General features: G+C 39.5%; 1 protein-coding gene across 2 annotated transcripts; it reads right to left on the bottom strand.

The window, feature by feature from the left end:
• Positions 1-770: 770 nt before the first annotated feature.
• Positions 771-26,335, bottom strand: LOC149847712 (E3 ubiquitin-protein ligase UPL2-like). 2 transcript variants are annotated; one of them, XM_089996498.1, is made up of 17 exons: positions 26,067-26,335; positions 25,814-25,954; positions 18,190-18,285; positions 17,882-18,088; positions 10,660-17,218; positions 9,488-10,563; positions 9,069-9,371; positions 8,785-8,992; positions 8,228-8,496; positions 7,769-8,049; positions 5,495-6,605; positions 5,248-5,394; positions 5,029-5,109; positions 4,731-4,956; positions 4,465-4,604; positions 3,740-3,846; positions 771-1,121 (listed from the first exon to the last, which is right to left on the bottom strand). In XM_089996498.1, exons 2-17 carry the CDS (start codon positions 25,910-25,912, stop codon positions 1,019-1,021), a joined length of 11,013 nt encoding a protein of 3,670 aa, XP_089852624.1. In that variant the 5' UTR covers positions 25,913-25,954; positions 26,067-26,335; the 3' UTR covers positions 771-1,018. The 2 variants fall into 2 exon arrangements, with proteins under 2 accessions (XP_089852624.1, XP_089852704.1); XM_089996578.1 differs by having other exon boundaries at positions 26,155-26,266.
• Between the last annotated feature and the right edge of the window lie 178 nt (positions 26,336-26,513).

Here is a 26,513-nt window from a genome sequence, read left to right as displayed (position 1 = left end):
GCGTGCATAGGTTCGGATTGTCATTCATGCAATCGGTTCCATGTGGATGATGAACCCATATCAAATTCCACGCGTCCAACCTGCTTTAGAATCCAATCTCTCTCTCTCTCTCTCTCTCTCTCTCTCTCTCTCTCTCTCTATATATATATATATATATATATATATATATATATATATATAGGGTTTATATTTGGTACATTGCTTGAATCTCAGGATGCAAGTTGTTTTGACACAATCTAACCTCATAGATGCAACATGCTCAATTTAGTAAGAATTGACTTTTGAATTATAATTTTTGATTAAAAATATGTTTTTATGAGTAAGGACAATTGACATCTTTATAGCCATTGTTTTTTGGATTGCCAGAAAACCTTGTATACAAGTCGGATTCCAAAAGTAGGTCTTGCTAAATAAAACTTGTACGTGGATGTCATTGGCATATATATATATATATATATATGAATCCATGTCATGTACGGGGAAGCCAAAACACAATAAGATGGTTGCAAACGAGAAGTGTAATGAATAAATATTAGACTCCTTTAACGCACCAGCTTTCATTGCAAGCTTTCCACGTTTACTTTATTCCCTTTAATAATAATAGTAATAATGTGACCCAACTACGGTTTAAAGTTAAAACATCCCGTTAAGAGCCCCACCATGAATCGTAGCCTTCTTTTGAACCCCTGCACAGCACCCCCACCAGCCTACCATCATAACCATGTATGCACTCCCACTCCATTTGTAGTGAGTAGCGGGCACTCGCTACAACTAATAATAGTTTAATACCCAATTGTTTCTAAAGATGTACAAGTGACATAAGCGGATGAAATACAGATTGGGGGCAATAACAATTTGGGCAAAATACAAAACTGCCAAAGGAACATCCATTATAAAAATACTGTACATCAAATAATAAAAACTGATTCCAACGTTCTCCACCATCTTCAATCTTCACATTTTTGGTATCCGTCAGACTTTGAACACATATCTACAAAACTGCAAACTGCCAATCCCGTTAACCGAAGCCAAAACCTTCGTTTGCTTCATGGATGGCCAAAAGCAACCTCTCCTGAAGCTGTTGTTTGGAAGGATACTCTGGTAAATCCAACTGATTGAAACTGCAGCAAACGGTTGAAAAATATTAGCTAGGAACTGAGCAGCACTTCTCAAGCATACATCCAAAGGTACATAAAAATAGTCTCATGGGTCACTACCAGACAAACAAATGGACGTGTTAACATAAGCACCCTACATGGATGCATACAATCAATTCATCCCACACCACTATAAACAAAAATGATGCAGTCTAAAAAACCACATGCTTAGAATGGTTATCGCATCATATCCCATTTAACTCGGTTTGGAGTCCTTGATAAGAATGGATCTTCCATTACAAATGGGGGTCCCGCTTGTCTGGCAGGAGCAGTTAGTGCATGTCACCTTGTGTTGGGACGTTGCAAGTTTGAACCCCAAATGGTATGGTTGTATAACTGGTAGGTGTCTGCCTAACCCCAGCTTTCTGTCAAAAAGAAAAAAGAAAGGATCTTCCATTTTTTTTTCTTAATGCTGCACACTTGAACCATATATAAGAGCAATTTAGATAATCAACTTCTTTTAAGTACTTGTCTCAATTTAATCCTGTGTGGTGGTGGATCACAGGCTACATGTTTTTACATTGCAACCATGGAAGATCAAAATTATTATGCAACAATCGGCTATACAAGCCTAATATGAACTGGCTATACAAATCTAACATGAACAGATGCTTTCCAATCCAGTCTCAATGGATGGTGAACTAAAAGTTTGATTTGCAACATGCAATCTGTCACATGGACAGTTTACTCAGCATGAGTTTCCCATGTCGACAGGACACGACACCAGATGTGAAATCAGACATCTATAAGCACAGTCAAACCGGTAATGGGATAAAGTTAATCATGCCTCTAACTTCGCCATTTCTTTTTTACATGATTATTCATTTTTTATTTACTTTCATGATTTTCCCTTCAAAGTTATGTCACAGGGACTCGCCTAACAGGGTGCTGCACCCGCATCGAAACGACGCGGATGCAGGTGCGGTACCCGGTGTGGTCAACCACACCTAGGATTATATTTGTCCAAAATGGTTAAAAAAAAGAGTGGGGGAGGGTTACGGCACCACTCTCTCTCCTCCCCCGACCCCTTCTCTCCTCCTCTTCCGACGGCGGCGACCATCCCCAACACCTCTCCTCCTGCTCTTCCGACGGCAGCGAAGGTACTTCTCTCTCTCTCTCCTTTTCTTCCTTCTATTCTGCTCCCTCATTTTTCGCCGTCTCACCCTCCATTGCCTCCTCTTCTTCCTCTGTTGTGACGCCAAGACTTTGTCTCTCCTTTTCTCTTTTTTCACTCCAATTTTCCCTTTTGTTTTTTTTATTTTTTATAGTTTTACAACAGATGGCGCAAGCAAGCAGCCAGGTGTTAACTGGGTCAGACTCAGGCTTGATCCATGTTTGATTGACCTGGGCTGTTTAGACCCAAGTCCGATCCAGACTTTCGAAGTAACCCAGATCTGAATCCTGGACCTATTCTGACCGAATCAGACAGTCTTGCGTCAAAGCAGAACCAAGTCTGAATTAGACCTGGGTCTGTTGTGTCTGCCTTAACTCATCCTGATACAGACCTGGGTCAAAGCAAGCCCAGGTTTGAATCAATCTGGGTCTGCCTTGACTCAGCCTGATTCAGACATGGGTCAAAGCAAACCCAGGTTTGAATCAATCTGAGACTGTTTTGAGTCTTTTGAAAGTGTGTATATATATATATATATAGAGAGAGAGAGAGAGAGAACTGGAAATATGAGAACTAACATGCAATTTTTATGATTTTTTTATTCTTTTCTCTTGAATCTAACCGTATGGATGTGATCACATGTTTGGTTTCATAAGAACACACTTGAATCATCCGATTTTGATGCATAAGTGAGATTTTTTTAAGGCTTTAAAATCAATGGCTCATATTCTTCACAAATATTCAAGCATTCAAAAATCATATTTTTTCATCGAAAATACACAATCCAATGGTTGATTCCTAGCAAATTCATCATGCCAAGCACATCCACATGGATTTGCAAAAAAAAGTGTTGGAAATGCCCATATTTTAAGTTCGCATATTCTAGTGATTATATATATATATATATATATATATATATATATATATATATATATATATATATATATACACCGATCCACACCCCCGCACCCAAGCTGTTTTAAAGTGCCGCATCGCCGCACCTATGTGACAAGGCTTCAAAGTTTGTCATATATCCAATTTTGATACCAATTTTCAACTTGGAATTACTATTACTGTTTATAATCATTGATGAGTTGGAACTATTGTTCAAGAATTTGGACTTCAAATGGTATCAATGCTTTGATTGTTTTCATAGTTTTACATAACTCACGTGTCATACTAAGTGTATCAGTATCGTGCCCCATACCCGTGTTCATGTCTGTGGCATAACATGCATGATGTTCTTTCATGCTGTTGGATCTATGAGTTTCAAGTCCCTTTAGTAGTTACACCAATGTAACTAGAAAGGCTAATGTTTAGCATTATAAAAGCAGACCACATGCTGCAACCTAATCCAATTTGATGCTTATTCAGATGAAAAATACATAACAGTAAGTATAGCCCAAGGCATCACTTTTCTACCTGTTGGATTCACAAAAAATCTAGAGCTTCAGCATAAAAAGGTATTTACCAAGTATGCGCAGATGGTAAGTGATCCGGGCTGCCATAAGCCTTGTGTATTTGAAACCTTTGGGAGCCCGATATTCCCTGAAGCGCACTGAAACCTTCCAAGGGAACCTGTGATTTTTGTGTAAACAAACAAGCAATTACAGGATGTGAGTACAACTACAATATTTTTGCTTTCCCTTTGCTAGAAACCATAAGAGACAAACAAAAAACTGTATAAACAATATCGAAGAAAAATTTATTGTACATTAGTCCAGCTTCACCAGGGAGAATAGAATAGGGCTCACAGCATTATATGAACATCAAACAACAAAAAAGTAGGGCAATGTTGCAGGATGCATACACATTAGCAACCATGTTCCTTTACATAATCTCCTAGATCAGTAGGCATGGTGCCCCCATGAAAATTTCAAGTAAACATAAAAATGTAGGGCAAAGTTGCAGGATGCATACACATCAGCAACCATGTTCCTTTACAAAATCTCATAGATCAGTAGGCATGGTGCCCCAATGAGAAACTCAAGTAAACATCGTCTGGGAAGAGTCCTGAAGCGACTAGGCTAAGGTGGACAAGTTGAAGGATACCCAGACTAGGTCATGAGAGTGGTAGTGAACAATACCTAAATCCTTCTATAGACAACTATTGACCACTGAAGCATGAACAATAGAACCAAGAGGGCTTTAATGAAAGGAGGCTTCTATGTGGGTCAGAGAGAGAGAGAGAGAGACCTTGGAGGTGCCAGTTACGAACTGCAAGAGTCGAGCCTTTTCCTCTTTGCTGAAACTCTGAACCACCTCCCAGAACCATTGTATGACAGGTGATGCCACTGTGTACCCTGAGTACTCTGTATTTGCTCTCAGGTCTTCCACTATGAAATACGTCAATAGGAAGAACAGTCAAAGACGTGAACCATACTAAAGAAAATCACAGAAAGATCACAAAAAACTTTTAGAAAGAAAGAGTTCCAGAAAACCAGTAAACTGATACAACTTACAGTCAATTTCTGGGAGCCCACTAATCAATAACTCCAACTCCTTGTCATTAAAGATGGATATCAAGTCCCTGTGAATGAGCTCATTAAAACCCTCCATGAAGGAATTTATTTGAGGCCGGATTGCAGTGGTGAGACGGTGTTCCGCAACAAGATCAACATATTCATGTTTGTTCTCTTCTGTGACTCTTACATTTCGACCACCAGGAATCAATTCATAATCAGTGACCTGCATCAGATACACTTGTAAGTTGTAAGAGGCTGCTGCCAACAAAAAATCAGTACCAGGAAATATCATTACCTCTGTTCTTTCATATAAGATGAGCTTCTCTTCATCGGCGTCCATGCTAAATGTAAGATCCAATACATCACTAATGTCATTCTACATAGGTAGTCCCAACAAATATATTAGCACTGGATTCCAGATCAGAGACCAGAATATCGACTTCCAATGTGCACAGAAAAGAATGTTGAAAACAAAACACAGAATACATGAAAAAGATGGACAATCCAGCAATACCTCAAGCATCCACTTCAAATTTTTAAAGAAATCTGGATCTATAGCCTCTATATCATGATATGTGACCTTCACACCAAGGATGTGCTTGTAAAAAGATCGAGTGAAGTGAACATCCAGTAGTTGACCATCAAATAATGCTTTTCCAACCTGCAAAGTACCATGCAAAGTTGGTGGTGGGAAAAAAAGAGAATAGAAAACTTGAAAAGACCATTAAACCATGTAGGATTGCTGGAACAAAGGTGTATACCACTCGACCAACAAACTTGAAGTATGAGAGATGCTCTGTTTGGTAGACGGAATTGGGATTTGGCTGAAATGTGGACTCATTCCCCACCGTGGTAAAAAGTAGAGCACCTTTGTCAAAAATAACCCTTGATAACAACTGATACCATTCCCTAGTAAGCCCGCCAGCATCAATACCTTCCTCCCCTTGGAAATTGACGGTCAGGCGACCCTTCAGTTCTTGCGGTGAACGCATCCGCAATTGATTATATGAGTCTTCAAGAATGTAAGCCCTCCTGACAGAGATTCTCAAAGGACTATGGTGATGATCATGTTGATGCTTTATCTTTGACCAGAAGTGAGCACGTTTGTTGTCAAAATCAATGAAACGTGGCACCTTCAACATAAGAGAGAATGATTTTTCCAGCAAGCCAGGATTTTGCCTGACAAATGCATTTAAAAGCTTCCTGTGCTTTTCTGTGAACTTCACAAACACAGTGTGCTTGTCATCAGCTTTTACATGGCATGGTTGGCTTCTATTGGATGATGAAGCTTCTTCAGCCCCCGAATTGGTTGCACCAACCAAGTCCTGACAAACACTAGACTGACCAGGATGCAACTTTTCACATGCTACAAAGAAAGACTCTATGTATGGCAATATGTTCTGGGTGCCAGCTGGCAGTGGAGGCATCACACTAGTGGACATCGCCATAAGATTTCCAAACGTTGAAGATAATCCCATGGCAGATTCTGAAGAGTTTTCTATTTTGCTTATGCAATTGCTCAGTTCCAACCATAAGGGCTCCAAAGTAGCATTTATATCCCGTACTTGTAAAATCGCATCATTCTGCTCCTTTTCAGGAAGAAGGGGAACATCCTTTTCCTTCTCCATCAAGGATGAAATAAGAGAGCTCAATGCCTGAAGAACTCTAAGAATTGCAGTGCCATCTGTCAAGTCCATGCTGACAAGAGTTATTTCTGATTCTCCATATCCATGCAATTCATCCATTGCAGAACTCATCAAATCTCGGACAGAGCCTGCTAGCTCCTTGATAAAAAGATGACGATGGGTAGGGGCAATGGCAACTAATTTTTTCAATACCTCAGCAATCAGAACATATACAGGATCTGATAATCTGCAAAGCACAAAACCAGAATATTAAAAATATTATAAAAAGTATCTTTATTTATTGATAAAAGAAATAGAAAGATATGCGTTGAATGAAATGGCTGCATGGTTGGGTCACACTATCATAACCGAGGGGTCTCAGGTCTGCATCCCATAGGGGTTATCCCTTTATCAAAAAAGGAAAAAAGGAAATAGAAGGATATCAGTGATGACAAACACCCATGTCAAAAATTCCCAGCCCCACCCCGACCAAAAAGAGAAACAAAACGCCCCTATGAAAAAATGAAGCACAATTTGGTGCCAAGCGAATATGAACCAATCTAAAAGAGGATATAATCACAGCCATCTAATGGTGGCCCAAGCAAAGATGTCATTTTGAATTTATGCACACCATAGGACCATACAGAGGTTAGGAATGCACAAATAGATTGTTTTGGAATGGAAATTATGGAACTTATATTCTCCATGATGAAACCTAATCCAGAACCAGACCAATAAATAATGTCCTTTTAGATCAATAAATGGAGAGAGGAAGCTTACATTTGCCTTCTATTTCTTGTTGGAAGAAATGGGAGAAAAGAAACCAGAATAGGACAGTCAATTGTTGAAGTAATCATAAAATGAACAAAACAATTATGAAAAAGTTTAGGAAAACAAAAGAAACACAGAAAGGAAGATACAGTATATAGAGTTAAGAAACCGTGATGCCCCCAATAAATTATCAAGGTTGGGATTAGACAAAAAATAACCTTAGGAAAATATATAGTTGAAGACACTAACATCTCAAATTACAGGCTGAAAATCCATCAGACAAATTACAGTACCATTCCTGTAACTACATCTAACAAGAAAAGGAATTAAGTGAACTGTCTACTCCCTTCCTAAAGTGAAAACCCAATACAAAATCACGTGTCAGCATAATAAGTATGGAGGGAAATTAATACAGGAATACTAATATTTGGTAGATCAAAGACAAATAATCCACAATATGGTTGTTCCAGACCCAGCATTGGATCATGAATCAATTTTTAGTTTTGCAGGACCCAAGGGAATCACCAGAGGTCAATCATATTAGTAGAGGTTATATCAATAAACTCAACAGGCAACTAAATACGGGGTATCAAAAAAAATAAAGATCAAAATGCCAAATATGTAAACATCTAATAGTACCCGTCTTTTGCAAGCAAAGAACACAAAAGGCGAAGCTCTGTCTCTGGAAGACTTTGTAATACACAAGAATCACTTGGGACTGAAGTTGAAGGCCTTGATTTTTCACCAGCATTGGGAGTCATGACATCCTTACTAGTCGAAGTTCCAGCAGCATCAACAGCGGACATCGTAACATTCACGACGTTCTGTGATGCAGACATCTCTTTGAACTCCTCAGACTTGTCAAGAATGCCAGAGTTGCTTTCAGCATTATCAATTACCACTTCCAGCAAGTTCAGCAACTAGTCCAAGAAAAAGGAACAATTAACAGATGTTTCCAATCTTAGTAAACCAGTAAGAGAAAGAGGGAGAGTAGATGTTTCCAATCTTGATAAACCAGTTAGAGAGAGAGAGAGAGCCGGAATGAAAGCATGTGGGAACGTGTGTGTTTACATGCGTGTATAAACATCCAACAGTTACCTGTTCAAGATGTGCTACACTCCTCAAGTACAATGGCTGATTCAAGAGGCTTAAAAGCAAAACTATGCCAACATCACCTTTATGCTGCTGCCCAGCAGTGTTGTCTTCACTGTCCATTATAGCTTTGCCACGCTCTCTGTCAGAATTTCTCACTAGGAGAGAGGGCTTAAGCAGCTGATGATGAAGCAAAAGCCTTGCCACATGGGGATGATTTTTAGTTAAATATGTCAACGTCTCCAAGACACGCCTTGATACCATGGGAGGAACTCCTGTGAAATAGAATGGATGTTAGGACAAAGGTTAACTTCCACGCTGCAGATGATACTACTAGATGCTTCAATTATCATATGTTAAGTGATAGGAAAAATAGCCAGAAGCTGAAAGCAACAAGAAAGAAATTAAGCAATGAGGGAAATTTTGATTCCTTTTCTCCTCTGCTTCATGCCAAATCATAAAAGGAGAACATGCTCAGACCTAAAACTTTTTATAACATTCAGGAAAAGATCAATCAGATGCATTTCAAAGCACGTCCTGACAAAAATAATTGAACTGCTTACCATGCAAAAATTGAGGGCGAGAATAAATGATAGAGTTTTGACATCCATAGACGCGATAGGATGGTTCTCCAGCAGAGATTATAATATTGGCGGGCCCCCATACATCAAGCATCAACATATCCATTAAAAGTTGCATTAATGAAGTTCGGGTATCACGATGAGCACACAGATTGAGCAGAAGCCTTTGCAAATGCCCTTTATAAAGAGGCTGTGAAGGACATAAATCAAAAGTTTAGGGCGATCAATTAGAAAAGGAAGTAAAAAAAAATTATAAATTTGATTACTTGAAAAATGCGGAGGAGGCGAATAATGGCTTTTAAGGCTTCTGTGTCAACTAGAGGAACACCTCCAGCTTCAACAACCTTGGCCCCACCAGATCTTCGTGAAGCAATACCTAAAACTCTGTCCAGGCTGGATCCAGCAGTTTCGCCCCTTGTAGAAGGCTCACCACGCCGATTTCTAGAATGAATTCCAAAGAGTGCACGGCTATGATAACGGTGTGCAAACCTCTCGCGCAACATATTCGCCTCCGCAACTAATGCAGGTGTTAGATTGGCCAAGATAGCATCTGATGAAGTCAACAGAACCTGATATTGCACAACACTTTAAATTTGTGGCAGTTCTAAAATATGGCCAACAAACAGGTGAATAACAGAGAAAATTCCAAAGGCATAAGCAAAAATATAACTGACCAAATGTTTACCTCTTCACGTAGATCTGAAGGAAAAGTTGCAATTATAGAAACTGTGTCCATTTCCACTGGTTGCCCTTCCAACTCCTGTGAAGAATGTAATCTCTGTGCTTGTTGTTGAAAAAGCACTTCAGCACGGATATCTGGGGGAAGGGCAGCAAGGAATTCAGGATCTATTTCCCCAGCAGCCTGAGGCTGCTCATTTGAGGACTGAGCCACTTGATGCTGCTGAGCAGAAAGGACTTCTGCCCTTAGTTCCTCCGGAAGAGCATCTAAGAATGTAGGATCAATTGAGCCAGTATCTAATGATCCAGTAGCTTGTTGGTTTTCAGCTGGGCAACTCTCCTCAGTTGGTTGGTTAGGATCATGTGATATTTCACTGACAGTTTGTGGGGATGCGTCAACATTATTCATTGGCAAGGAATTCACTGATGATACAATGACTCTTCTTGTTCGGTTTGGTTGATCACCTACCTGCCTGTCTCCTGTATCATCATGCCCATCCACACTTCCAATTTCCACCTCTAAGCTACGGAGGCTTTCCCCCAAGGTTGCCCCACTCCCACCACTCTCTTGACTCACTGCCTCAACATCCCTTACAACTGCATCATTCCGCTCATATTGCATATCAATACTGTGGGATTGTGAGTTGACCACATCCCTCTCTTGAAGAAAACCATGATCACTGTTGCCTACATCAACATTTCTAGTCTCATCTGTCCCTGCCAAGTTTGATGACTGGAAAATCTCACTTTCATTGCCAGCATTGCTTTCATTAAATGGTTCCTCCCTTGGTCCAACTGACTCTTGCACATTATCACCATCGGCTTTGTGTTGAGGCAGCACTGGAGCACTAGGTTGGCTGGAAGGTTCATCTTGGCTTGGTCTCCTCAGGCGTGAAACAAAGGACTCTTCCACACCTTGAGTAACCATTGTAGCATTAGATCCAGCACGTACCTGGCTGTCTTCGGTCCACATGCTCAGACGGCTTCCCTGTCTTCCATTTCTAAGAGTACGAAAAATATCATCCAAATGTGCTGAAGAACTCTCAACGCTTTGATCAGAGGAACTTGTTCCACCTGTACTATCTGTGACGGGACAACAGAGATAATTGATAAAAGCAAAATAAATAACTGAAGTAAATACAAAGAGCTATTCCATTATATCATGACTTATAAATATACCCGACTGCCTATGCAGAATTGAACGTGATGAAGCAGAAGGTTCTAACAGAAGGGGATGTTGAATAGGGATGCCATTGTCTCCAGCTCTTCCAAGTAGATTGTATATAGATGTAGTCCGCCCTTGTCGCCTGGATCCAAAAACTTCAACAGGCATAACATGAAGACCATCATCGGAAAAGTTGTTGTCTCTGCTAAACACCTCAATATGGTCAAGAACATTGATTCCATTGATACCATCTTCCAGTCTGAGTATGAGCCCATTTTCATCATCATCATCATCATCTTCATCTTCTTCCTCCATGACATCCTCATCAAATTCATCTTCATCAACTTCATGATCATCCTGATCTGTGTCTGGGTGTGACAAGTGATGAACTTCATCTCCATCCAATTCATCATTGCCATCATCATCATCGTCGTCATCTTCATCCACTTCATCACCACCATCACTGCTCATTTCCTCATCGTCATCTTCCTCAATAAGATTACCTTGAGCATCCTGCTGGACGCCAAAGGAGATAGTCACAGTATCTACACCATTATCAAGCCCTCCAGCTTCTTCAGAATTTTCATGCATAAAATCATCTTCAGTTTCAGGCACAAAACCACCATTTAAGTCATGTTCTTGATCCATATCATCTGTAATTGAGTCTGAACTCCCAGAAATATGGGCACCATTAAGTGGTTCTATTGGATCAGTTGCTCTCTCAGTGTCATCAGGCTGTGAAGTATTCTCCAAAGATTGCAAAATACTGCCACTGCTATCTGCTCTGCCTGTTTGATTCGGACTGGTAGATGGAATAGTTGTTTCACCTTTTGTAGTATTGGAGTCGGCAGAATGGACATGTTCCTTTGTTACTGACTCCAGAGCTTTGACAATGCCAGTAACTATTTTGGGGGCATCAGCATGATCTAGGTCCAACACTTGGAGAATTTTGGTCATGGACTGGACTAACCCAACATCAATAAATGTCACAGAAGCTTCAGCTGATATATATGAACCAGTGGGTGAGCGGGCCGCTATAATTTCATTTAGAAGATCAATAAATGTGATTATTTCACAATTCGGTTTCTTATAAGCGCAGCTATCAGATGAATCAACAAAATCACCAAAGGCACAGTTTGTCTCAGTAAAAATCCTCTTTCGCCCCTCAGCAGAACGAACAGCAGATGCCACCAAGAACTGCCCAGCCCTGGTTGCTAATTTATGCCTCCAATCACTATCAACTTTCTTGTCTTTCTTAATACTTCCAGAACAAGAAAGGAATTTGTGAAGAACGTGATGAAATATTCCTTCATGACGATGTGCAGTAGGCTCGCATTGACTTTGACCCTGGAAGCTACCAATTTCAGCATCCTTACGAAGAAGAATATGAACAGATGAAGAATAAGTTAAAAGTATATCAGACAACAATTTCAAAACAAAAACAGCTTTTGCAAGAGATGCTGAAGCTTCCAAACCACCCAATTTGATCTCATCAGATACAGTAGTAACGGCCTTCCCTTTTCCCTTGTTTGTGACAATATCAATATCCATTTCCATTGGTGATGAGGTACCAAGATTACCATCTGTTAATCCGTCATTCTTTGAAGAAGGAACAAATGCCACAACAGAATCTAAGAGAAGATCAATAACCGTAACAAAACTTTGAGGAGGTTTCCTGTGCGGCTTAGAAGCTTTAGAATTCCCATCTGAAAGCTTAGTGTGCCCATTTCCTGGAAGTGGAGCAGTATTCAAATCGCCAGAGGTGATTTTATCATCTGCAGGTGTTGATTTCTCTCTGTCAAATGTTCTATCTTTATCCTTGCACTTTTCCTTTTCACGGTCTTTCGACAAAACAATGTAAGCTCTTTCTCCCACCATCTCTATTTGACATACAGATTGAGCAGCTAGCATAAAAACAGATGGCTCCCTCGTGATGACAGAAGCCATGCTACTAAGAAAATTGCGTGGTGTCATTCTTCCACTGGGATGCCTGTTTAGGGAAGCTATTAGAGTGTGACGTATCTCAAACTCCATTGCTTGCTGAAGAGTTTGTGGATCCTCAAGAATATGACGAATTATGGTTGCTGCAATGCTGTCAAAACCAGGAAATAGACTAGTGGTAGGCAAACAGAGAAGTGAAACCAAACCCCCAGATTCAAGAAAACTCACTGCGGCAGAATGATCCCTGGTCAGAGTAGCACATAATTGTAGAAGCACATGCATTGTTTCAGAAGGAAGCTGCTTGCAAATAAATTTGCAAATGATCTCAACAAGTCTCTTCTGATCAGATGCAGATAGTTGGATGGTAGCCGAGCTGAAAGCTGAGTTCAAATTGTTAGGAGCATTCTCATGAACAGCAAAAGACTGGCCCTTGTTTCCATCCTTCTTTGACTGTTCAGCACCAAATATGTCAGAGTTCCATTTTGTTTCCACCTGCAACATCTGATCCATGGACAGCAAAGAAGCTGTCACCCACCTTGGGATGTGAGGCTTCCCTCCATCTATTGAATGTGGCTCCCACATAGATAGCAAATCCAAAGCTACCAATGCAAGACCACTCTTGGCAGCAACCTCTCGTGTGGCAGCATCTTCATGAAGAACCAGTGCAAGAACATGGAATAATGCAGACAACATAGTATCATTTCCACCATTTGGGACCACATGGCACAACTTCAAATGTTCAATAATGAAGGCAACCACCTTGTTTCGATAATGACCATCATTTTGAGAACATATCATTACAAGAAGGTCCCTAACCGGGTAAGCCAAGTTTTCCCTTGTCTCCAGAAGCTTGAGACATGATGATAAAAGTTCATCAACAGGAGGAAGGTGCACATTTTCCTCCTCCTGGTCCACACTGCTTGAACTTCCAACCATATCATCCATCATTGATGAATTGGAATTTCCAAGTGACATGGCCAGAGCACGAGCGAGTTCATCATCTTCTTGGGTTTCCTCTGGATGTGAGAACAACCATTCCATTGCCATCTCTACGCTGTTTGTCCCCACTTGCCTCAGAGCTTCCTCTGCCCGCAACCTTGAAAACCCCATCTCCACAATCATGGATATGGAGGATTCATCTGGAGGAGGTCCAGACATCCGAGTTCCAATACCACTACTAAGATTCTTTACTTCAACTCCAGAGTAAATGTGCCTAATAATAGAAATAATAGCACTGATGAACTCATAACTACACTCACAAAACTGAGGATGATTCCAAATAGGAACCACTGATTTCAATACTTTGGATTGAACTATTCTCACAAATGTCTCTGGGTCCTTTGGAGTGCTTCTAGAAGTCAGAGGCTGAATGAGCAAATGCTTTGTAAAAGGTGCCAAGAGAAAAGATGATGTCACTAGGTGGTCAAGAAGTAAACCATAGCTACCTAGAGCACTGTAAATCCAAAAAAATTCAGTTTCTGATTTTTCATCAACTACAGCATCTACATCCTCTGTTTCCATGGGAGAAGCAGGTACTCTATTGACTGCAAAAAGCAATTGAGCTGTAGCCTCAAAAGTTGTTAGGAGAGCTTGGACAACTCCATAACTGTAAAAGCAATTTACCAGAAGCGGATTACATGAGTCTGGTCTGTCCAAAAGGATGACATCAATGAAGTCAATGACCTTACCAATGTAGTGACACTTTGTTGACACAAGTGGCTCTGATTTAGAAGGATCAACATGCCCATCAAAATTCAAGTCATCCGATATAATGCAAGCAAGTGTAGATAAAACAGACTTGGCTGATGGGGACACATTGGTGGCATCATCCCGTCGTCGAGAAGGGAGTACCATCACTTTCCCTAACTCAAGAAACAAATGACTAACATGAAAACAAAGTGACCGCACCATATCACAGCATGAGGTATAAAAGGACCTCTGCTGTTCACCTGCTGATTTGCTTGTAGAGACACCGTCCAAAGAAGTTGAGACCTGTAGTTGGCTGGGATTGGAACCAATACGCATGTTTGATAAAGCATCTATACCCAGTCTCCGCTGGATGCCCGAGGCACGGCTAACATCGTTGTAAAGGCTTACAAAGTCCAAAAATTGCGATTCTACCCCAAACCCAGATAATCTATGCCTCAATAATGGATCAAGGAACTGGCGGAAGCTGCTCAGTCTCTGTTCATCACTATCATGCACATTCAAGTCTCTTTTCTGGGACTGCACTGAAGAACTGGTGGCAACATCCTTTATGTCAGCCTTGGAATCTTCAAGGAGGGATATCTGCCATAGAACTTCTCGATGGACCCGCCCAATATCTTCTAAAACATCCTTGCTACTGTTCCCAAACTCATTAAGCAATGCAGTCAACCAACGATTCTCCTTGGATGCATCAGTAAGAAACAGAAGATATTCCACAACAAAAAGGCTAGAAAATATCTCCCTGTTTGGTGCAGCTTGTGGATCCAATAAAAACAACCCAGGAGAGCTCAGCATGCTCAAAGCTTTTCTCAGATGACTCCCCAGGGAAGAGCAGAAAACTTGTGCCACTGCAGCAGAATGCTGCTGGGTAAAACCTCTGAAAACAGATGCAGTATACATGGAAGTGGACAAGCCTTCAGATGACTGTGTGATGTTTGGTAGCAAAAGAAGTCTTATAATTGCCTCGATCCCCTTTTTATCAACAAACAATCTAGAAGTTTCGGCATTTTCCATAGTGCGATGTACAAGCAACATCACATGAAATACACACAGTTGAAAAAAGCGCTCATCAGAAATCCTTTCAAAAGCTGATTCCATTGCATCAGCTGAAAGCTTATGCCCTTCATTCACATTTTCTTCAGAATCCATTTCCATTGCCGATTCCCTCTCAACAATGCCAGAGGATTTGTCTCCCAAAGCAGCAAGTTTTTCAATAATCTCAATGATTATATCAACACCAATACTTCTCAGTGAGGAAACATGGCGCAAAAGCTCCTCCAGTGAATTGGCAAGAGAAACAATGCCTTCGTTCATAGCAACCAAGTACTTTCTAGTTGTACAAGCCTCTATTAGGAAATGTAAAGTGTTCTGTTCCTTAACTGCCTCCAATCCTTTTGCATTGAGGCAAATAGCACCAAGACCACTAGGAATACATGAAACTGCTTTTGCAGAAGGAAGGACACCATTAATGACTGAGAACAAAAATGCATCAGGAAGGCCTGCTTCATACAAAATCAGGAAGCAAGTAGGATCCTTATGAATAATTTCACTCATAACTGTAACTGCCGAGAAATAGATGTCACCTCCAAATCTCGCTGCATTGCGAAATATTACAGCTAATGAAGCAGGCAAAGCATTTTCATAGGAGTTTTGGGACCTTCCAAAGTTTGTTGGAGCATAGGTAGCAGATCCAAGCGCTTTCAACAAAGCCTTGATAAGGCGCTTTTGGGTGTACAAGATATCATCTCCAGAAATTGTTGCATCACCCATAATCATCGGACTCCTATTCGCTGAGCATGTGTCAAGGACTCTATTGATCTCTACTTGTAACCTTTGAATTAAGCAATCCACTCCACCAAGATCCCTGAACAAGGAGACGGCTGCATTGCTGAAATCCATAAGCTTCTGAAGGATTTTAACCGAAGAACACACAAGATGCATATGACTCAATTCAACATCCTGCAGAAGTGGCAGAAGGGCTGGAACTAATCCAGATCCTCTCACAGAACTTCCAGAGCTAGAAGAGGATATAACATGTAGAAGAAAAACATGTAGAAGAGCACTAACAAATGAAACTAATGATGCATCAGATGAGCCATCAAGAGACATAACAGCCTTCTGAAGTACACCTAAGAGCACCATACGGTTCCCTCCTGCACCCCCAGCAATAACACTAGATCCACTAAGCACGCGAGCCCGCTCATGAGAAGATGAATAAGCTGTTAACTGTGCTCCCAGTGCAACCACAGCAAGCGTCCTTATGTCTTCATGAACAGCAGCACTATCAGATCGTACAAGCTTGAGAAGATCGTTGGTAAACTCTGGTTCATTTGCAAAAAAGGCTACCAGCTCATCATGTGCATCACTGGATTGGACCAATGCAATAAAGGCAAGCAGGCATATTTTACTATACTCCCGTGAAGTGCTACAAGAATGCAAAGCCCGAGCAAATCTGATTCTAGACAACAGAGAAAACCTTTGCTCCAAAGGCACATTGTATTGGTCAACACAATGCTTCAGAATAACCAAATCATCATCCTGGCATTTATGTATATCAGGGATGTGTATAATACACAATCTGGATGCTTGTGTTTCATCACTAACAGAACGGAATTCAAAATGCAAAGTTGAGCTCAATCGGTATTGTGACTTCCCACACTCTTTTTCTACATCAGATGAAAGCAGGTCTAAGTTTTCTGCATGTCTTTGTTCATTGGCCACAACACATGTAAACAAACCCAAGCCTTCTTCTTTGCTTCCCCATCCCTGAGCTAGAGAAAGTAGAATGCTATTCAGAGAACCACACCCAATCATCTTTCCACTCACATGCAGCTTTGAGGGATTTATTTTCACAAGGGCAGTGAGTGTCTCAAGTGCAGCCACCAGGATCTCTGAATCAGTTGATGCAAGCAAGCTGTTGAAATGCTGAAGAAGAAAGAAGAAGAATGCCTCAGACTGATATGAATGATCAGAACCAACTTTTGCATTTATTTTATTCATGAATTCCTTTTTAAATTCTTCACATGAAAAAACAGGAAAACAACAGAATCATACACACAGGCACATACTTTCACTCGTATTTGTGTGTGTCTTCAGTATATGCATTTGAAACTGTACTGTCATTGATCATGTATCTGGTAATCTTTTTTATTATTTCATAAGTGATCCATTAACTGTCAAATTAGTATAAACACACACATGCACGGATGCATAATATGTCTGTTTGGTTTGCATAAACAGACACACCCGTATAGTATATGACAATCATGCCCTACATTATGAAACTAATGTGAGATTTACAAAGAAAAACCAAATTAAAAACTATGACAGCAGTGCAACATTTAAGAAAAACATCCAAAATTAGAAAAACTATTTTTGTATTATCAATTCCTTCTATTTCATTTTTAATCCCAAAAAATGTGAAGATATTTTCTCAGGAAACAAGATATTCCCATTAAAAGATATTCCAGAGAGCACACGCATGTCTGTGAATACATATGCAACCAAGTACAACACACATGGCTTTATCCAAAATCAGACCATTGTCCTGTTTTATAGCAAATGCATGTCAAAAGGATTTTATCAGACCTCTACGCCGCTGAATGAACTCTTGTTCGGACAGTTCTCCAAAATAGTCTGCATAACTTTCAAAATTAACAAGACCTCATATTTTGGAAATGGAGCATCTTCATCCAAAATTTCGTTAGACAATAGAAGATCTTTTCTACAGCTGATATATGTCTTGAAGTATGTATCAAAATGGAGAAACAATGGTCTCCAATGATGAAAATTTCCCTGGAACAAGAAAACAAGCATTTAAAGAAGCACAAAGAGAGAAGAAAAGGGAGGAACTAAAGTAACACAACAGAGGAATAAAATTTCCATAGTGAAAATACCTTATTGTACTCCCAAGAAAAACTGGAAAGTGGAGCGTGTATATCAGAAAAAGGGCATTTGATTACCCTGTCTATAAAGTCTTTAATCTTTGGAGGCTGCAAAAGTTATGCTGGATGAGTAATAAATTCCATACAAAACATATTTTGCATTTCTCACAGCGACTTACAGTAAATCATTGATATTAAAACTTAGAACTTAAATGAACATCAGGTAAACAATCGTTTTTGCTGTATATTTATATGATTTTTTTAATGGATAAAGTGAAAAGGGTTTTTGTTTTATTCTTATTGCCAAGGATCTTCAAACCCTTCACTGCAAATAAGGTGTCTTGTATAATGGATCTCAATGAGAACAGAACATCCTCATAGTAGGGTTAAAGCTTCATGCAAGAGTAACCATGATAAGATCATACACTAATAATACTCTAAGCTCAAGGTATGAAATGTAAGATGTGTCCAGCACCGGGCAGGTGTCAGACTCTATACATCGTGTTACCACTTAGCAGAGTCTTGTGTCTTTAATAAACAATCACTACCCCTGGTTTGTGCCGCTTTCCTAATCCTTTAATAGTGAAGTTAGATTTGCGTGTGCCATTTTATATATATATAGATATAGATATAGATATAGATATAGATATAGATATATATATAGGCTGCCCTAGACTGTACCATACCCTCTAGTAGAGATAGCCTGTTTCTTCATTTTTGTCATTTTTTTTGCGGATCATGTACAAATGTGTGTATGTGTGTGTGTGTGTGTCTATATAATTTTTTTCATGGAGAAAGAGAAAATGGTTTTTGTTTTATTCTTACTGCCAAGGATAGTCAAATCCTTCACTGCAGATAAGGTGTCATGTATAATGGATATCAATGAAAACAGAACATCCGCATAGTAGATTTAAAGCTTCATGCAAGAGTAACCATGATCAGATCAAACAAATAATAATACTCTAAGCTCACGGTGTGATATTTAAGATGTGTCATAGTTGTCGACCAACTACCAATCATTAAAGCTATATATATAATATTGGGCTATAGGCTTCCCTCGACGGTACTGTACCCTCTAGTAGAGATAGCCCATTCTGTCATTTTTGTCATTTGTTTGTGGATCAAGCCCTATGGATATGATATACGGTTTGTTTAGGCAAAAACAAGTTTTAGATAGTCCAATCATGTTATGTAAGAAGATTTTAAGGGCATCAAATTTTCATGGTTCACAATGCATTAAAATCATGTTTTCACATCAAAACCTCTCAATCCAAAGTGCATTTCCTAGTAAATGGACAATGCTGAACGCATCTTGTTAAATTATGTACATATGTACAAGTTAATATATATATATATATATATATATATTATTTTTTATCCTATTACTTTTATTTTTTTTATTTTTTATTTTTAGAGCTATGATTACTAGCTGTTAGGACTAGTCTAACGGCTAGATTTCTAGCCGTTAGATTAAGTCTAACGGCTAGATTTCTAGTTGGGTTCTCTGTGGTGTATATAAAGGGGATCTCCCGCATGTATTTGTTATGCATTATTTGTGCATTTCAGCCATTAATAAAATAATATTTTTATCTTGGGTGTGCTCCGATGTGTGTGCCTATTGTGCCCTTGTGAGTTTGCCCTTAGTGGCTCTTGTGTTTGTGCTCATTGTGGCTGTTTTGGTGGACTGTTATGCTCATTGGATTAGTGGTGTTGATGTGCTTGGAGCTTCTTTGTGGGTGATTAATTCATTACACAAGAGCCACTATGAGTTTCAGATAGAGGGTACAATACTCTGGAGTGTAGCCAATATTTTCCCTACACACATATATATTTATTTATTAAAATAGTAAGTTTTGGTTGTGGGCTATAACAAAAGAGTTGACTAGGAATATAAAAGTAAACAGAAAACAGAAAAACAAGGAGAATGTGAGGCCCACAAAAGAGCATATTGAAATCGTTATTGAATGAAGAGAGTTAAGAGTAGAAACCTAACAAACAAACAAAGAAAGGTTGTATAAGAGGGATATCGAGAGAGAGAGAGAGAGTAAATCCATTTGCTTAATATCAGTTACCATCTGAAGATCCATGTAACATGGGTAAGCTATTTGTGTCATACCACATTGACATGGCAACAGGCACTGAGTACTTTTGGACACAGATCACTTGGGTTTTGAACTTGAACCAACCCAATTTATCCATTTTATGATCTGGTAAAACTTGTGGGGTGTGTGTGTGTGTGTGTGTGTGCATGGAGACACGCATCATATCCCTATTCCCATCTTTTTAGAAATTTCTGTATTGAAGCCTCCAAACACTATTGCACCCATATCTATGTGACATAGCTGGAGATCCTAACATCCCTTGAATTCTATCATGCCAACTATTTGGATAGATGCCACCCATCTCTAGCCAATGGAGTGTTTTGAGAAATCTAAATGAAATACATATAAGCTATGTCACATGGGTACCAGGGTGCGGGTTTTGGTACGGGTGCAAGATTTCTAAAACTGCAGGTACGGGGTCTCTCTCTCTCTCTCTCTCTCTCTCTCTCTCTCTCTCTCTCTCTCTCTCTCTCTCTCTCTCTATATATATATATATATATATATATGGGTTTGGATTGAATAAAGATCCATATAACACATGGGTTTAAGTTTGGATTACAACTCAATCCAAACCCATATGTAACATTTTATATAAAATATGGGTTTGGGTGTTGGATTATAATCGAAACCCAACCATATCCTTTATATAAAGGGAGAAGGAGGTGCTTTTTGGCCCTCCCCTTCTTAATGAAAATAAAAGGTGGGAGGCAATGAAACTCTCTCTCTCTCTCTCTCTCTCTCTCTCTCTCTCTCTCTCTCTCTCTCTCTCTCTCTCTCTCTCTCTCTCTCTCTCTCTCTCTCTCTCCGTGTGTAGTGTGCACCAATAGGAGAGGCAGGAAGTGGGGAAAGGAGCTGTTGCCCCCCCCCCCACACACCTCCCTCCCTCGCCTTTTTCTGTGGTGCTTTCAGGTGGTCCTGGCTGAGTTCGGTCCCAAACTGGCCCACGCAGCACCGCTCACACCCGACTCAGGTGTGTATGCTTTTAAGAGAAAATTTACATGTATTATGGACTCAATGTTTTCCCAAGGTGTGGTTGAAAACTGATGTTTTGTCACCCTATAATTCTTGGATAGGTCTTTATTTCTTCAAAAGGTACTTGTTGTAACGAGCACGATGAACACACAAACCCCTTAGCATCCGGCTAGTCATGAGTACTTCATTGATCAATTACGAAAGGCACAACTTACTTGTTAAAGGTGGCAGCTCGGCAGGCTAGGAGACCTAGGTGCAACCCCATCACCTGGGCTAATGGGTATAGACGATGGGGTCCTTTTTTACTGCCTAGGTTGTTTCATGACTAAGCATTGGAACATTTTGTCCCTTTTTCTTTTTTTCCTTACTACGTTGACCAAGTTTGGACTTGTCCAAACCTAGAACCTGGTCAACAATAAAAAAAGGTTTGCCCTTTAGAGCAAATATAAAAGGAGAAGGTCCCCGTCTATCTCTCTCTGGGTTCACTACACTACTACATTGAGGAGGAGGAGAAGAAGAGATACCTTTATATATTCTATATTTGTCTGTTTTATGGTATATTTGTGTCATTCCTAATTGTCCGCTTCTATGTTATATTTGCTTCATTTTAATTGCCTGATTCATAATTAATTTTTTTTTGTGTTATATTTATTCATTCATAATTGTTTCTGTTTATGTTCAATGGTATGAAGTTATGAACTGTAGGTAGTTTGTGATATATTTCACTGAAGTACATGCTTATACTTTGTTGATGGTTACAATCATATATTTGTGGCTTAAATTTAACAATTTATTATGATATTTATACTTGTTTTCAATGTTTTGTTCTTTTAGTCCCACCTAGGCTCTGACTAGGGCTTTTAGGGTCTTGGCGCTTTTGACAACTAAGTTTAACAACCAATTACTCATATTCACTCGTATGTATATGCAAGCCCTAGGTAATTAAATCAAAATTGGACCTTGATGAAACACAGAAAGCACCCTCAGGCAATACACCACTTTTGAACTCCTTCGCCTTCCTATAAGATCATAAAAAATGGAAACAAAGTAGACAAGCACTAAATGATGACAATCACAATCCTGCAAGATTGTATTAAGTTGTTGCTGATGTACGCTCAACTTTGTTACGCCTACATTACTTGATTTCTATTCAACCAAATGAACTTCCAATACCAGCACCGTTATGAATAGGTTGCTGCATCAATGCTAACAAATAAATAAATATGCCCATCTAGCCAAAGGTATTCCATCTTCATTCAATTTATACATCAAGAATCCTTAGAAATGGTAACTACTAAGTTTTATTTTAAGAATCCTTGGAAATGGTAACTAATAAGTTTTATTGCTAAAAGGGATAAAATTGACAAACAAATCTAGAACAATTTTTATTACTAAAAAGGAGATACATTTGACTACCTATTCCAAGTTCAAAAACTCCAAGTTCCAGATTTACTGTTCACCAATGTCTCGCTTAGATCATTGATGGACAACTAGTAAGTCAAATTGTGTGTGTGGATGCCATTTATCAAAGCCACACCAACCCAAGTAACCCGTGCCACCATCCAGTCATATCAGTTTACATGTATTAAATGACTCCACTTCCATTATTCATCTCCATTTGTAGTTTATATTTTTTACATGACAAAATAGTCATTCATCAAAGCCATTCAGTCCTTAATTTGGCTGAAGCTGCTGAACAAAGTTCACGTGATAGATCTTTGGCATTCCTCCTCATTCCATGGGCCGGGGCATGTGTGTGTGTGTGTGTGTGTGTGCATGTGTATATATATCAAGAAAGGTATGGTGCATCAGATGCACCTAATCCCTAATAATAGAAACTTGGTCTTCTCAGATCCAACAGAATGAAAAAAATTATTGCATTTACAAGGGATGCTATGCTTTCACACTTACTATGCTTGCCAATTAGGCACTAGGTGAAGGTTTTCAAATCTTCAAGTTAATAAATGTATTGCACAGTGTTTCTTCTGAACTAGAACAACCATTGGATCAAATAAAATCCAACGGACTATAACAAGGAGTAGGTGCACCCTGTGCACCATATCATTACTATGCCTACTATATGTGGTGTGATCTAATCAGGTTCAGAATCAGATTCAAACTAGGACTATTTAGAGTCTTTAAACTCTTTACCAAATCTAAACCTAGGGTGCATAATGAGTCAAGTTACCTGAGCTGCACCCCAGCTCGTTCACGTATATAAAGTCAGATTACTGGTATATATCATCTCCATCAAGCTCGAGCAGCCTCGATTACAGTACACTTGTTAAGTGTATAGATTAACAGGGTCATATTATCATGTATATCTTTTCTCGCACTCGCACAAGGAAAAATACATATACCACTCAGACATCAGGCAGTTTTTAAAGAGCTTTAAGGTTAAAATCTCGCCCCCCCCCCCCCCCCTCAAAAACAGATTTTCAACCTTTTTTTTATAAGGTCAATCAGCTCAAGCTGAGCAGAGCCCGACTAAAGCTTGCTCAATCTTGATCCAAATCGAGCTTGAACAAAGATTGTTCAAGCTCGAACTTTCTTTTTTTTGTATTTATGAGCCAAGCTGAAACAGTCTAGGATCAGCTCAAGCTTGGATCATGTCTGCCCTATCCAGATCCAACTAGAGCATACAACCTAATGAATCTACATTTACATAAAATTGGGTCTGATCCTGTCAAATTTTGAGTCAGACTTTCATGCAGTCTCATATAAAATTGCTACACCGAATCCAAGTCCAATTATCATTTGGATACAGTTTTGCAAAATCTGATTGACCAAACTCAGGTTCGATTATGCGTACAACCAAACCTGAGCCTTTTACATCCCTACTCATGTCTCAAACACACAAAACAGTTAAACACTACAAAGTGTATCCAAGACAACTGATTCATGTAATGCCATGAAGCCATGGTCATTTCTCAAACCTGCAGTGGAAGAACATACGATTTTGAACCAAAAAAATCACAAGGAACATACATTCAATCCACATCATACCATTCCCAAATAACATCAAGGTCATTTGTGTTTAGCCAAACCTAATTACAAGATTCTTTCGGCAAAAAAAGATAAATTCAAAAAGTTGGATGACATGACCAGATAGCTGCATGCATCTCAAATAGATATAAATAAGTAAATGACATTGATAAGCAAATACTAACATAATCTAAATGTTACATATATATTCCACCTTTAATTCATGAAAATAGTCATGCTTCATTCATTCCAAAGTGCTCAATATATGAATGATTTATATCTGTGAAAGTTGACTGGACTGAAAAAAGAACCATCAAGATAATGCTCCCTCAACGACAAAAAAAAAATGCAGAAGAGTTTTTTCCTATGTCACACGGACTCGGCTAGGGGGTCGACACACCCGCGTCGACATGCCCCGACACGGGTGCGGATTCGGACACAAGGCGGACACAGTCAACCAAGTGTCAGACTCGGTCAATGCACCGGGGCTGAGTCCGTCCACATTTTGGACTCGGTCAACTTTGACTGAGTCTATTTTTGTCCATTTTTAGGGCAAAAAACTAAAAAAAATATTTTATATATATAGCCGTGTCCCTTAATGAGCACAACTTTGACCGAGTCTTATATATATATATATATATATATATATATATATTTAAAAAAATATATATACATATATATAGCCAAGTCCCCGTGTCCAAAATTTTTGAAATTGCGCCACACCCCTGTCGCACCCATACCCGCACCCATGTGACAACTTTTTTCATTATATTAGAAGGTGCCAAAAGAAGTTTTGATTGAAAGAAATTAAGATATTACTGAAATTAGTGATAAGAACCACACCACGTGCATAAAAGAGAAGCAATCAAACAGACCGATACAAGAAGCATGAAAGTGTGGAGAACAACCTCTTCCACTTCTAACCAAAAGAGACCATGCAGTCCACAGCATAGATGCTCAGTAGTGAATTTCTTTACGCATATAGAAGCTGATACATGCAAAATGAGACAGTTGCCAAACCAATGCAAGACACACAGAGCCGAAAGGACTATGAAGAAAGGCAAGAAAAAATGATCAGCATTAATCACCATAAACTACAATACCGTACACCAAAGTACCATGAAGCATGGAATCAGCAATACCAAAAAACAACTATATATTCACCGACTTGAGATTCATAATCCTACAAGAAACACAAACTAGCCATCTAGCGATTCATCAGCAACAAATACCCACAAATAGCTCCTTGGTCATACCCGTGGCATGGAAAGCAAAAAGCAAGCATCTGAAGCAACATCCAATTCAATAAAATTGAAGACAAATGAAACCAAAGAAGCTCTAATTACAATGCTAAGAATGCATGTAACCACAAATAAAATAGAAACCCAACTTCCACAACCAAAATCACCACTATAACCCCACAAATCAGAACTAAAAGAATTACAAAAGATCGAGTCAATTAAGAAACTACGGTTCGCACTAATACAATTGAGCAACTAAAATCATCAAAACCAACAAAAAGGTTAACCCCAAGAAAAACAAACACCAACCAACAGAAAGATGAAGACGATACTCACAGGTTCGGCATCCAGTTTCAATAAGGGCCTCATAATCCCTTCGCCGGATGAAAGGAGTTGGCGCAGCCGCATAGGCGGATTCCCCAAGACGGTACCCATCTTCACTGGGTACCCTACAACCCAACACTACCACGGAAAACCCTAGAACAAAGAAAGGCAAGAAAAAAAAAAAAAAACGAAGTAAAACAACAAATCCACAAAACCCAACAAGAGAAAACGAGGAAGAAAAAGAGGGGAAATTGAGTAAAGCTACAATTGGGGTCCTCTGTGATTGGTGCCCAGAGACCCAACTCAGCGATGCATACACATCGATATTTAGCATCCAAGAGCATAGAGCTCACAAGGGTAGCCGTCGATTTCTTCCCTTGTTCTCTCTATTTCGTCCTCTGTGGTTTATCGATGAAAACTCAAACAAGAAAGAGGGGTTTTGGAGGGTGAGAAGGGAAGTGCGGAGAGAGAAAGAAAGGAAGAACTCAAGGTTAATTCGAGGGGTGGGGGACTACCTTATATATATTCCATACCAAAAAAGCAATGTCTGTTTTGAGTACTTTTGTGTATATCGAAGGGAAATGAAATCAATTTCAACTTTCATTTGGGGCTTCTATTTTATTTCTCCCTCTAGACCTGTCACCTTGGTGGGGAAGGATTCTCTCTGAGCCCTAGTTTTATGTGAGCAAGGGGGAAAGCCCCTGCTTTTTTG

The sequence above is a fragment of the Nuphar pumila genome, chromosome 1 (assembly GCF_984573655.1).
Source record: "Nuphar pumila chromosome 1, dmNupPumi1.hap1.1, whole genome shotgun sequence".
Lineage (NCBI taxonomy): Eukaryota > Viridiplantae > Streptophyta > Magnoliopsida > Nymphaeales > Nymphaeaceae > Nuphar > Nuphar pumila.
This window is presented reverse-complemented; position numbering and strand designations above follow the sequence as displayed.

Bases quoted from the DNA above. Each gene is read 5' to 3' on its own strand.
- LOC149847712 (XM_089996498.1), bottom strand. From the start codon at position 25,912: ATGGGTACCGTCTTGGGGAATCCGCCTATGCGGCTGCGCCAACTCCTT. The intron at 10,564-10,659 runs GTATATTTATAA...GTCCCGTCACAG, and splicing joins AATTCTGCATAGGCAGTCGG to ATAGTACAGGTGGAACAAGT. The intron at 8,497-8,784 runs GTAAGCAGTTCA...TCTATTTCACAG, and splicing joins TCGCCCTCAATTTTTGCATG to GAGTTCCTCCCATGGTATCA.